At 37.3% G+C, this 12,405-nt stretch overlaps 2 protein-coding genes across 2 annotated transcripts in view; both read left to right on the forward strand.

Annotated features, from left to right (window-relative positions):
* The first annotated feature begins 250 nt into the window (after positions 1–250).
* LOC105548087 (muscle M-line assembly protein unc-89-like) lies at positions 251–10,930 on the forward strand. The gene is made up of 5 exons (XM_011991955.1): positions 251–392; positions 2,215–2,403; positions 8,114–8,170; positions 9,259–10,854; positions 10,926–10,930. Exons 1-5 carry the CDS (start codon positions 251–253, stop codon positions 10,928–10,930), a joined length of 1,989 nt encoding a protein of 662 aa, XP_011847345.1.
* A 145-nt stretch (positions 10,931–11,075) lies between these two features.
* LOC105548088 (titin) overlaps positions 11,076–12,405 on the forward strand; it is a 222,251-nt gene continuing 220,921 nt past the window's right edge. Inside the window, exon 1 of the mRNA XM_011991956.1 lies at positions 11,076–12,402. Coding sequence (XP_011847346.1) covers positions 11,115–12,402 — 1,288 coding nt within the window. The 5' untranslated portion in view covers positions 11,076–11,114. The remainder of the gene's footprint in view (positions 12,403–12,405) is intronic.

A 12,405-nucleotide genomic window follows, 5' to 3' on the forward strand; every position in this document is an offset into this window, starting at 1 on the left:
CCCCCAGGTACCATGATCAGGTTTGCTTTTTAGAAACGATACTGTGATAGGGAAAGAAGGAATGGACAGATGTGGGAGGCAAGACTGGCAGTCAGGAACTCGGGAGAGGTTATTACAATAGGCCTGGAGAGTGTGGACTAGGACTTCAGCCAGAGGAGGCAGGAGAGAGAAGGGAGGGATTGTAGAAGTAGTAATATGGGAGAAGAATGGCCTCAAAGAAGCCGCAAGAGGCTTATGACTAACGCAGATCATGGCATCACAGTCACAAGCACCAAGTCCACTACCACGAAAGGTTTCACCTGTTAACTCACTTACTGCATGCAGTTCTCGTCCAGTGGCAGTTCATGTGTATCCTGATGCCTCATTCAGCTCACCAAAGGAAGAAGCTGTCAGTAGAAATAAGCAGAGAACCTTGTAAGAGGATGTACCAAACTATTCATCCTTCCCTTGCCATTGATGATCTCACACACACACACACACACACACACACACACACACACACACACATATACACACCTTCACACAAACCAAATAGGGGTGGTGTTTCATGTTATATCACATGGACCTGTCTTTTGGCATGTTATTGAAGACACTGTTGCTTCCATCTGTGATGTTAGACATTCTTGCTGTAATGACTGACTTGTGCCAGTGGCTTATAAAGCCATTTCATGTGTGTTGTATCATTTAATTCTCACAGCAATTATACGCAATGAATAGCCCATAAATCATTATGCATGCCATTTTACAAATGAAAAGACTAAATCCAGAAAGCTTAAACGACATTTCCAAGGTCACACAGCTGACAAGTTGTAGTGTCAATATTTCATTTTCTTTTTCTTTCTTTCTTTTTTTTTTTTTTTTTGACGGAGTCTTGCTCTGTCGCCCAGGCTGGAGTGCAGTGGCAAGATCTTGGCTCACTGCAACCTCCCCATCCTGGGTTCAAGCGATTCTCCTGCGTGAGCCTCCTGAGTAGCTGGTATTATAGGCATGCACCACCACGCCTGGCTAATTTTTGTATTTTCAGTAAAGACAAGGTTTCACCATATTGGTCAGGCTGGTCTCGAACTCCTGACCTTGTGATCTGCCCACCTCAGTCTCCCAAAGTGCTGGGATTACAGGCGTGAACCACCACGCCTGGGCAGGATTTCGTTTTCTACTTTACCTTGCTATCTAAGGAACTGAACAGATTTGTTACTGTAAGAGGAGAACCTGCCATTTATACACAACTACCATCATGGGAAGGGCAGTAAATTTTATAGCAAGTATTGGCATTAAAATGCAGACAAATGCTAGATGATTGGACTATGAGAAGATCATCTTGGATGGTATTGAGACAAAGAAGAGGTATAGTGACTATGCTCCAAAAACAAGATGGCTTTGATTTTGGCTATTCAAACAATTAACTAAAATTAAAGTGCATATCACCTCCAATTATTACAACACAATAACGTGCTACTTTACCTGTAATTTGGGTTTTTACTTTCTATTATTTTAAGATGGTTCAAATCCTTATATAGAAATAGCTAGCTTTATTATAATGTCTTATAACTGCCACTCTGAAAAGAGTCAAATGTATCTAAGATGCTCAAATACCATAAATCACCCTCTTTATTTAAAAAATTATTTTCTGTACAATTATTTTTTGCCATATATACTGCATACTGAAACCTTTTGCTCATCAGTAACAAAGACAGAGATTTTTTTTTCTACAGCCTTCAAAGTTATCTATTTTAGACTTTTCATATCTTGATCTTCTCAGCTCTCTTTTTGATTGATCTTTCTGCAAACCAAAAGTGGAGATTTTTCTCACTTCCTGTCCCAGAAGGCAGCTACAAGCCCAGATCAAACCTTTCATGATGACTATTCTCAGGATTGTCTTTTCCTCAAAGTGGCTGAATATGTCAAAATCTTGTCCCTGCTTCTGCTGTATGACATGCAAATGTCTAAAGAGAATGTAACTGAAATTCTATCATTTTAAACATTACAACCAGTTCAACCATAGGACAAGCTATATTTTTCTATCATCATACTTCCTTCTTGAAGATGAAAGGAAATCATTTAATAATAGTAGATATGGCATGCCCAGAGAAAAGTATCATGTTATTAAGTCAAATATGAAATGTAGGCACTAGTATTATTAACATAGTGTTTACAGGTAAATTTCAAAAATCCACTCGTTTTTGTGGTTGAAGTATCTCTTCTTTTTTGTTGTAGATCTAAAAGTGTCTTGGTACAGCAAAGACAAGAAAATCAAGCCATCTCGGTTCTTTAGAATGACTCAATTTGAAGACACTTACCAACTGGAAATTGCCGAAGCTTATCCAGAAGATGAAGGAACTTACACGTTTGTTGCTAGTAATGCTGTAGGCCAAGTGTCAAGCACAGCCAACCTAAGTCTGGAAGGTAAAGTAAAACAAATTTCAGAACCCCATTTAAATATAGATCGAATCTTACAATGTCTGTAACAATTACTCAAGAGTTCATGTAAATCATCGTTGTTCCTACCATTCTCTTCTAATTCAACTAATTATTTCCATGTTATATGCCATGTTCTCGTTTCTCCTTTACCACTTTTCATTGTGAATCATAGACCATCATGTTTCATTTGGCCCCGCTTTTTCTCTGTAACAATTTGTAATGTATTGCTGCTGTCACCAGCTGTCATGCTTCCTGATCAGCATGAATCAGAAGGGGGCAAAATATGCTGAAGAAATAGGTAGATTTGTTTTCTCAATTGGCTAAGATAAAAATTATATTTTAAAAACATCTAAGAGTGTTATCCTCCTATCGTGCTGACACAATTTTGATTTCACAAAAGCTAGACCATTTCAGGTCTATACACCAGCGAGTTATATTCACCCTCCTTTCAAGAATGTCTGAGTGTTAAGGAGTGCAGTCCTAAAGTGGTTTAACATTTCTCTGAGTTAGGGCTCTTAAACTGTAATCAGAAACACTTCCTCAGTAACACGGGGACTTTGATTCAAACAAGGATAGCATTTTTATATAGTGGGACTATTTTTCCTTAGCAAATACAGTCTATGTAGTATTAAGTACATACAAATACACAAAGATTTAGAGAAACTTCTATTTTTTTCTTAACTTTATGCATTAACTGTAACTAGATGTTTGTTAAATAATGAATTTAAAGTGGTTTATAAAATAAAAAAGTTGACTTTACAACCAGAGGAAGAAAGAAAAGAATACCTGAACCCTGGTGGATACTCCACTATTGCCTTCATGAACAATGTAGTGAAGTTCCTTAGTCCATTCATGTCTCAGCTTGCTTCTCTGGGAAATGGAAGGGAACTTGTGTGACTTTGAATCAATAGTGATATACAAGGACAAGGCATTAGGATTGGAATGAATTCTAGTCCATTATTGGAATTTGTGACAAATCTGTAGACAACTCCAAATAAGTTCTGGTTTCAATGCAAGGTAAGACATTAAAAATTGGTATGCTTCTTTTCAGGATTTAGCAAATTTGAAGAACATACATCAAACTCCCAATGGCATGTCTCTTTATCAGTTTCATTTAAGAAGGAGCCCCTTGGCCAAAAGCCCAGCTTCATCCAGCCTCTGTCAAGCCTCAGGGTGCACAGCGGGGAGACAGTCAGATTTCATGCGAGGGTTTCTGGCATTCCCAAGCCAGAAATCCAATGGTTTCGTAACCAGCAGCTAATTCTACCAACAAAAGATGTAGTTTTCCATTTTGAGGAGTCCACAGGCATGGCTTTAATGCTTATAGTTGATGCTTACTCAGAGCATGCTGGGCAGTACTCTTGCAAAGCAACCAATAGTGCTGGGGAAGCCACTTGTGCAGCTACACTCACAGTGACTCCAACAGGTAAAGCCCATCTTGCTTCAAGGACTTTGATTTGCTGTATACCTCTCAGTCCCACTGTTACTAATGAGAGTCTCTGTTGTTTGTTTTATTGCATACTGTGGTCAGTCCATAACTTACTAATAAAATAACATGCAATAACTTCCCTTAGGACTTCAATTATGGGTTAACCTACACACTTTAAATTTCACTGGAGTATCTGTTCTATGCCCCAGAGAACCAGTAATGATTTTATTAGGCACCATCTTTGCTTGGCTTCTTTACTCTTCTAAGCAACATTGTATCATTGCATCATTAAATTATCTATTTGCTGAGTATTACTTATAAAGCATACAGTGGACGGAGAGCAAATGCTACCCCAAATATAGTCAGCTACAGTGAGAGAGAGAAAGAGAGACTGGGTCACTTTGGATAGCTGAAATGACAACAGAAAGAAGGAACCAGATACTATATGGCATCTGCATGAGCCTTCATCAACCACTCATCACGGAATCACTGGGAATGAATTTTCTTTTGTGTGATCCTGACATCTAGATCATACTGCATCTGGCATGCTGCTTCCACGTGACAATTATGTCTTTCATCTTCATCTTCCATGCCATTTTGTGTTACTAACATGGGCAAGTGACAAAGCTTAGATCTTAATATTCTTTTCTTTTTCTTGTCACTTGATTATACAGTGCAAGCCCTAGATAGGCAAAGTTCTGGGAAAGATGTAAGAGAGTCCACCAAGTCCCAGGCAGTGGCAGATTCCTCTTTCACAAAGGAGGACAGCAAAATATCTCAAAAGGATATTAAGTCATATCAAGGATCATCATATGAATATGAAGTGCAGGTTTTTGAAAGTGTATCTCAAAGTTCCATCCACACAGCTGCATCCATTCAAGATATACAGTTGCGCCATACTGCATCCCTTTCAGAAATTGCAGAAAGCACTGAGCTATCTAAGGAATGTGCCGAAGAGTCCACAGGTGAGGCGCCCAAGATTCTCCTGCATCTTCAGGACATCACTGTAAAGTGTGGTGATACGGCTCAATTCCTGTGTGTTTTAAAAGACGATTCTTTCATTGATGTAACCTGGACTCATGAAGGTGCAAAGATAGAGGAATCCGAGAGACTGAAGCAATCACAAAATGGAAATATTCAGTTTCTTACCATATGTAAAGTTCAGCTGGCAGACCAAGGACTATACAGCTGCATTGTACACAATGACTGTGGAGAGAGGACAACATCAGCAGTACTAAGTGTAGAAGGTGGTTAATTGATTTTTAGCTATGACTTGCTTCATGTCATCCTCATTGCTTTATGCAGCTTTTCTGCCGTGCAAATTCAATCAATGAATATATTAATTAGAATATATCTAAACTAGCACCATATTCATAAATGACTTCTGAAAGTCAGCCAAGTCAATGACCATGATTATCCTGAAAATTTAACTTGCCAGTCTAGATTCAGAAAGTTTAATTTTTAAACGTAGATTCGAGAAGCAAAGGCTTATTTCCTATATGCTGCATTTTCTAATATTTACCAATGCGCCACCAAGAAAGTGTAGCAAAGTTAAAATGTTGTAGTCTGAGAAGTATTTATTGGGTATTTATTATTGTGCCGGATACTGTGGTAAATTTCAGTTTAATTGTTTTAAAGTAAGAGGTTCAACAATTCTTATCTCCTCTTCATTTTCACATCTGGAGGTTCTAGTTGTTTACAAAGGGGCCATGAAAATAGAAAATTGGGACCAAGTACAGTGGCTTATGCCTGTAATCCCAGCACTTTGGGAGGCCGAGGCAGCCAGATCACTTGAGGTCAGGAGTTCGAGACCAGTCAGGCTAATATGGTGAAACCCCATCTCTACTAAAAATACACAAATTAGCCAGGCATGTTGGTGCATTCCTGTAATCCCAACTACTCAGGAGGCTGAGGCAGGAGAATTGCTTGAACCCAGGAGGCAGTGGTTGCAATGAGCCAAAATAGGGTCACTGCACTCCAGCCTGGGCAACAGAGCTAGACTCCATCTCCAAAAAAGAAAAATAGAAAATTGGGTGCTGAAAATAACAAGGCTCTCTCTGGACCAAAATTAGAAGTCTCTAGATATTACTCCATAAATGATGCTGCTTTTACAGGCTTAAAATCCTCCTGGAATTGTAGAATTTTCTCATGGCAAGATCACAATTTTTGTCATTATTGGGCTTGATTCTCCATCATGTCTGGAAGAGCAGGAATAAACTTGTCTGGGCAAGTGATAACTTCTTCCTCTTATCGATGATCTTTCCTTTTGGATATTAATGAAATGAGAAAAATATTTTTCAGGTGCTATAAGCCTGTGTTGTGTGCCTGTAGGCAAAACAGCTCCACTGAGTCTCATGGAAGGAAGGTGGTGGGAGAAGTTCAGGCATCTCCAGGGGTCTGTGGAAAGCTCTGGCCTCAAGTTCCTCCCTGATCCTGGCCATAGTGGTGTTAAGGATGAAAAGGGGGCAGTGCTATGGAGGTGCACAGTCATCTCTGCACAGAATTTTGAAACAGTGGCCTTTCTTCCTACCCAGTACAGAGAATATGGTTCGTTGATTCATATAATTTTTCTGCAACACCTGCTCACCAAAAGGAGGTCTTATTCTTTCTTAATGAGATTTTGTTCTAAAGCTCTATCTCATTCTGTCACCACAGCCTGCAAAGGCAATATCTCAAGAACTGAGGTTTAGTTATGTAAATTAGATAGAAAATTCCACCAGCCAGAGAGTTGACCCTCAATTTCACTGCAGCTGCTGGCTAGCACAGTAATCACACAGAGTGACTATTTATTTGGAGGTGTTGTCTGCAAGTTTTGTAGGTGACAGTGTGACAACTTTTTCGGAAATGTAATTGGGAGTTGGCTGTCTTGTGAAGGTGGGAGAAATGTAGATTAGATCTATTAAATCAGTTCCTAAAGAATCTAGTGCTATAGTGCAGTGTTTGACTTTCATATTCCCAGAATTGATTTGAGCTTGGCTCTTTTGCCCTAGGATCTCCAGTTCATTGAGTTCCAATGGATAATATTATTAAAGTGTTCTTGAAGCAAAATAATTTTTTGAACATCCAACTGCCTTACTTGTACCTAAGAAAGTTGAAAGATAAGATATTTTTAGGTGTTTGAAGAGTGAAAGATCAGGCACAGTTGTCTAATTATTTGACATAGGCCAGTCTTTATATGTTCCTTTTTTATTTTGGCCTAATAAGTTCATATAGGCTACAGAGTTATCCACCAAGATCAAGCAGGAATGTCAAACCCCTGGAAGTCTGTTTGAATACAGTTCTTATGTGCATAATAAACATAGACATATCGTATATTAGTTTGATGACTAACATGCTGCCTTTCCTTCTCATCCTAATGACATTCCATCTTCTCCACATTCAGCATGTTTTTTAATCTTACAAACACAGCTAATTTATGCCTTTCCCTAACTTTATTCTTACCCAGCAAAAGAATCGCAAGCCAGAGCACTTACAAAAATTACTCTGGGTTCAGACACTAAAAGTATTAAAACACTCAAAGAGTCACAAATTAAAACAACCCCTGAAGTAAAAAGAGAATCGTCAAAGAAAACATCAAGTTTGTCATTAACTTCATGCCAAAAACCATAAGAAACTGAGAACAAGGGAATCAAGTCTACTGACAGGATACCACGTGGACTGAAGACAGAGTGATACGAGAGTCCCAGCCTTTCAGCTGCCCCAGAGATGATTGTGTCTAAAAACTGTGCATATTCCTTGTGTAATAAAAACAGTTTTGATAAGTCTTTGTTTTGTTCCTTAATATGTAATTGGACTTTGTATAGTTTAAAGTTTGAAAGGTGGTTCAAATCAAAGGAGTATTTACTAGCAGGAAAAACTGAGAATAGCCCTCTGCTAAAGTAGCAGTTTAGAAAATGCATGTTCTTTCTAAATGTGATTTCATCTCTTAGCAAGTGTTTAGTCAATAGGACATTTTTTTAGAAAATAATATTCCTTCAGTTTGTAGATTGCTTTCTGAATGCATGTAAAGGCATGGGGAATTATAGAACTAAAAGTGGAAATTTCATGAAGAACCTAAAATAAAAATGTTTTAAATCTTTCTGTCGACATTGCCATGTGTTTTATCAGCTCAATAGTTTGTTTGGCATGGACTTTTTGGTATATTTGGGGAATGCAGTTTTCTGTTATTATAATAAAAAGAAAATTTTAATCATATAAGTCATGAATTGATGCAGAAAGTATACGCAATTAATAACTAAAATCTCTTTATATGTTTTTCTATTTTAGCCCCTGAATCAATTTTGCATGAGAGGATTGAACAAGAGATTGAGATGGAAATGAAAGGTATTGTTATAATGGATGTGAGATTTAAGTAGAAATTCTAAGGGATTAATAGGATCCTTGAGTTGCCTTCTTTCTCTTAGTATTATTGAGAAAAAAAATGACATAGATGTACAAATATATCTCTTAGAGTATATATTACTATGTCGCATGCTTGGTTTAGAATGTTGATGGTTACATGCATTTCACAGTAATTTATCATAAGTTAATTTAAAATTTTGTATTTAAAATTTATAGCCATATTCAACTTTATGTTTGCAGTCATTTCCAAAAGTGTGTATTAGGAAAAGTTGTCATCTTAATGCATGAAATCATGAAGTAGAAGTTTGTTTTCAAAATCACAGTGAATTACACTGAACAATAGACAATAACCTAGCTGTCATTCTCAGAATGCAATGTCATGAATGAATTTTGATTGAAATGCTACTTTACTGAGGTTGTGTGAAAACATTACATTCCCATCTGGTTTACACTTCATGCACATACATCATTTTAACATTGATATGTCTCTTACACTGGCTTGCAGATAGCTGCCTTATGTGATCCTTATTGCCTGCTTTTCTTTGCATAACATTGTGATTTTATGGCTGTATTAGTTCGAATAAACGCCTTCTCATTTTATTTTAGCTAATTATTTATGGTTATAGTTCTTGCATATACTCTTTAAATAGTTAATTCTCAAAAATATAATAATTTAATCTACAATCAAAAGAATCAGAAAGGGCGTTTATTCCACTCTCTGCAAGTCAGGTAAGATTTTCCACTTAGCCATCAAAAGAACAAAGTTTTCCTGCTCTCAAAACAAATATGCACAGGAACATGTTATTTTGAAATGCATTTTTGCTTGTTCAAGAAGAAATTTCAACAGTTTGAAGAAAAGACCAGACAACGAACGATTTTCGTGTCAGAATCTTTTAAACAGAGCATGGTGTTGCGTTTATTCGAACAAATATGGTGAGTGAATTTTTCTATGGATTTGTGAGATCTGTAGCATGCGATTTATTTCATTTCCTATTTTGCAATTTTATTTACTTTCAACTTTTTCAAATTCTATGGAAAATAGTAAAAGGTTTTATTTTTTTTTTTTCCAGAATTATTCTCCGAGGGGGAATCTGAACATTCAGAAAGGGATACTCGTGATGCCTTTTCAGATTCTGAAGACATAGACCACAGCTCCATGGCTGCTAAAAGATATGCAAGTAGAATATCATCTACAAGCTCCTGGCCTGAATATTTTAAGCCTTCTTTTACCCAAAAACTTATGTTTAAATATGTTTTAGAGGGTGAACCAGTTGTTTTTACATGTAGATTAATTGCCTGTCCAACTCCAGAAATGACTTGGTTTCATAACAGTCGGCCCATTCCAACAGGTCTTCGTCGGATTATAAAAGCTGAGAGTGATTTACACCATCACTCTTCCAGCTTAGAGATTAAAAGGGTCCAAGACAGAGATTCTGGAAGTTATAGATTACTAGCAATTAATAGTGAAGGGTCTGCTGAATCAACTGCATCATTGCTTGTTATCCAAAAAGGGCAAGATGAGAAATATTTAGAATTTCTGAAAAGAGCAGAACAGACACATGAAAATGTGGAGGCTTTAGCTGAAAGGGGAGAAGACAGGATAAAGGTTGACCTGAGGTTTACTGGCTCTCCCTTTAACAAAAAACAAGATGTGGAACAAAAGGGAATGGTGAGAACTATACATTTTAAGACAATGAGTTCTGCCAAGAAAACAGATTACATGTATGATGAAGAATATTTAGAAAGTAAATCTGACATAAGAGGATGGCTTAATGTAGGTGAAAGTTTTCTGGACAGGGAGACCCAAGTGAAGTTGCAACGTTTAAGGGAGGCTAGAAAAATGTTAATGGAGAAAAAGAAATTATCTCTTTTAGATACGTCTACTGAAATAAGCTCAAGAATTTTGAGAAGTGAAGCTAGTGATAAAGATATTCTATTCTCTAGAGAGGACATGAAAATCAGATCTATGTCTGATCTAGCTGAAAGTTATAAGGTAAATAATTCAGCTGAGAGTATTGTGCAAAATCCACACGGCCTTTCTAATCAAATGGATCAAAATATAGACTCTGAGGAACTTCCCACAAGCTTTCAAACTATTGTTGATGAGGAAATTTTCCAGACTGAAATAAGAATGAGCCAAGAGTCATTGGCAAAAGAAAGTCTACCAAAAGACCATTTATATGGTGAAATTCTAGGAAATGAAAATACCCAAGCAAGAGGACAGCTGGAAGAAATTATGGCCAGTACTACAGTTGGAGAGTCACCCACATATATCACTAATATATGTGAGAAGGAGGAAGTATGTGAGACTCCTGAAAAGGTGTCTCAAGCTATTACACCACATGCCAGCGAATCTTTTGGTACACTTGTAAATGTTGAAGAAAGTGAAGAAATAGCTAGTGAAAGAATAAGAAAGGATGATGTAAGAGAATTACAACTCTCTGCTTCTACACAAATCGATGAATTCAAAACCGAACAGAAGGAGGAAAACTTGAGATTTTTTGAAAATTCTTTTCGAAAACGCCCACAACGTTGCCCACCTTCATTTCTTCAAGAAATTGAATCTCAAGAAATTTATGAAGGTGACAGTTGTAATTTCGTGTGCCATTTTCAAGGATATCCTCAACCTATCGTGACGTGGTATAACAATGACATGCCAATCCCACGTAATCAAAACTTTATCATTCATTCTTTGGAAAACTATTCAATATTAACTCTTCTGTCTGTTCATCATCAGAATGAAGGTTCTATTACTTGTGTGCTATTTAACCAATATGGAACAGTAAAAACAACCGGTATGCTTAAAGTGAAAGCAAAACAAAAACATGATGTCAAAACACATAAAATCCCAGTGTTCCATGACTACTTTGATGAGGAAGAAGAGCTAGCATTGGTGTTTGATCAAGCAAAAGGCGCCCACCCATCTATGAGTCAAGAGGGCCAAACAAATCTTCACGTGTTAAAAACTAACCCACCAGTTCCTCCCTCTGGAGATACAGAATTGCTTTCCTTTCCTGTAGAAATCCAGGTAACAGCAGCTACTCCTATCCCAGAAGAGGATAAAGAGATGTTTCAAACTGAGGAGCTAGAACCTGAAGCAATGCCTCAAGATCAAGCTACTCAGTCACCAAAACACAAATTTGTATTTTTGTCTGATGTTACTAATGAGCCACCAAAAATGTTACAAGAAATGCCAAAGCATGCCAGGTGTAGAGAAGGGGATTCCATCATTCTTGAATGTTTAATATCTGGTGAGCCCCAGCCAGTTGTAACATGGTTTCAAAATGGAGTCCTTTTAAAGCAGAATCAGAAGTTTCAGTTTGAAGAAGTTAATTGTAGCCACCGATTATATATTAAAGATGTTAGTTCTCAAGATTCTGGAAAATATAAATGTGTTGCTGAAAACAATTCAGGGACAGCTGAAAGTGTTTCAGATCTAACAGTGGAGCCTGTCACTTGTAGGGAGAATAGTCAATATGAAAATATTGGTGAAATTTATGGAAAATATTCCAGAGATCAGCAAGTGCAAGTCCAGGGAGAATCTGTAAGGGCACATTTTTATGATCATCCAGTTGGTCCTTTTACTCCCTGGGCAAATGTAAAAGAATATTCAGTAAGGGACTATTTTCAAAGCCTTGAGACCATTAAGCAGATAGACCAGAAAGACCAGGTGCGTTGCGTACCTTCTAGAGAAAAAATTCCCAGATTTGTGCGTGGTGCTTCAAGAACCATAAAAACCAACAAGCCCATCAGGGCTGAACTCATACAATGTCAGGCTGAAGGGAAAGAGAGACATGTAAGTGAAAAATCAAAGCTGCACCAAGCAGAGGGTACTGTTTATCCATTTGTTGATGATTTCAGTGATATCACTATTAAGAAAGACGTAGGAAACAATTTTGGAAAACTTGGTAGATCAGAAAAGGAAAATGTACAAGAATATGCCCAAAGTGACTATTTACCAAATATTCACTCTGAGAGAATTTCTGACAGTTACAATACAAAAGATTCATCTGCCGTTGCACATGAAGAATCCCTTGGTGAAGAGATATACTACCCGGGGGAAAAAGTGAAGCATAGAATTATCGAATTTGAAAAATTACATGTAGAAAAAAGAGTTCTAGAAAAAAGACCTACCAGAACATCATTCGTTAATCCTCCTCAAAAGAAGATTGATGACAAAGCCTTTTCATTAAAGCAAAGAGAATCAAGATCAAGTA

The sequence above is a fragment of the Mandrillus leucophaeus genome, unplaced genomic scaffold (assembly GCF_000951045.1).
Source record: "Mandrillus leucophaeus isolate KB7577 unplaced genomic scaffold, Mleu.le_1.0 Scaffold40, whole genome shotgun sequence".
Classification (NCBI taxonomy): domain Eukaryota; kingdom Metazoa; phylum Chordata; class Mammalia; order Primates; family Cercopithecidae; genus Mandrillus; species Mandrillus leucophaeus.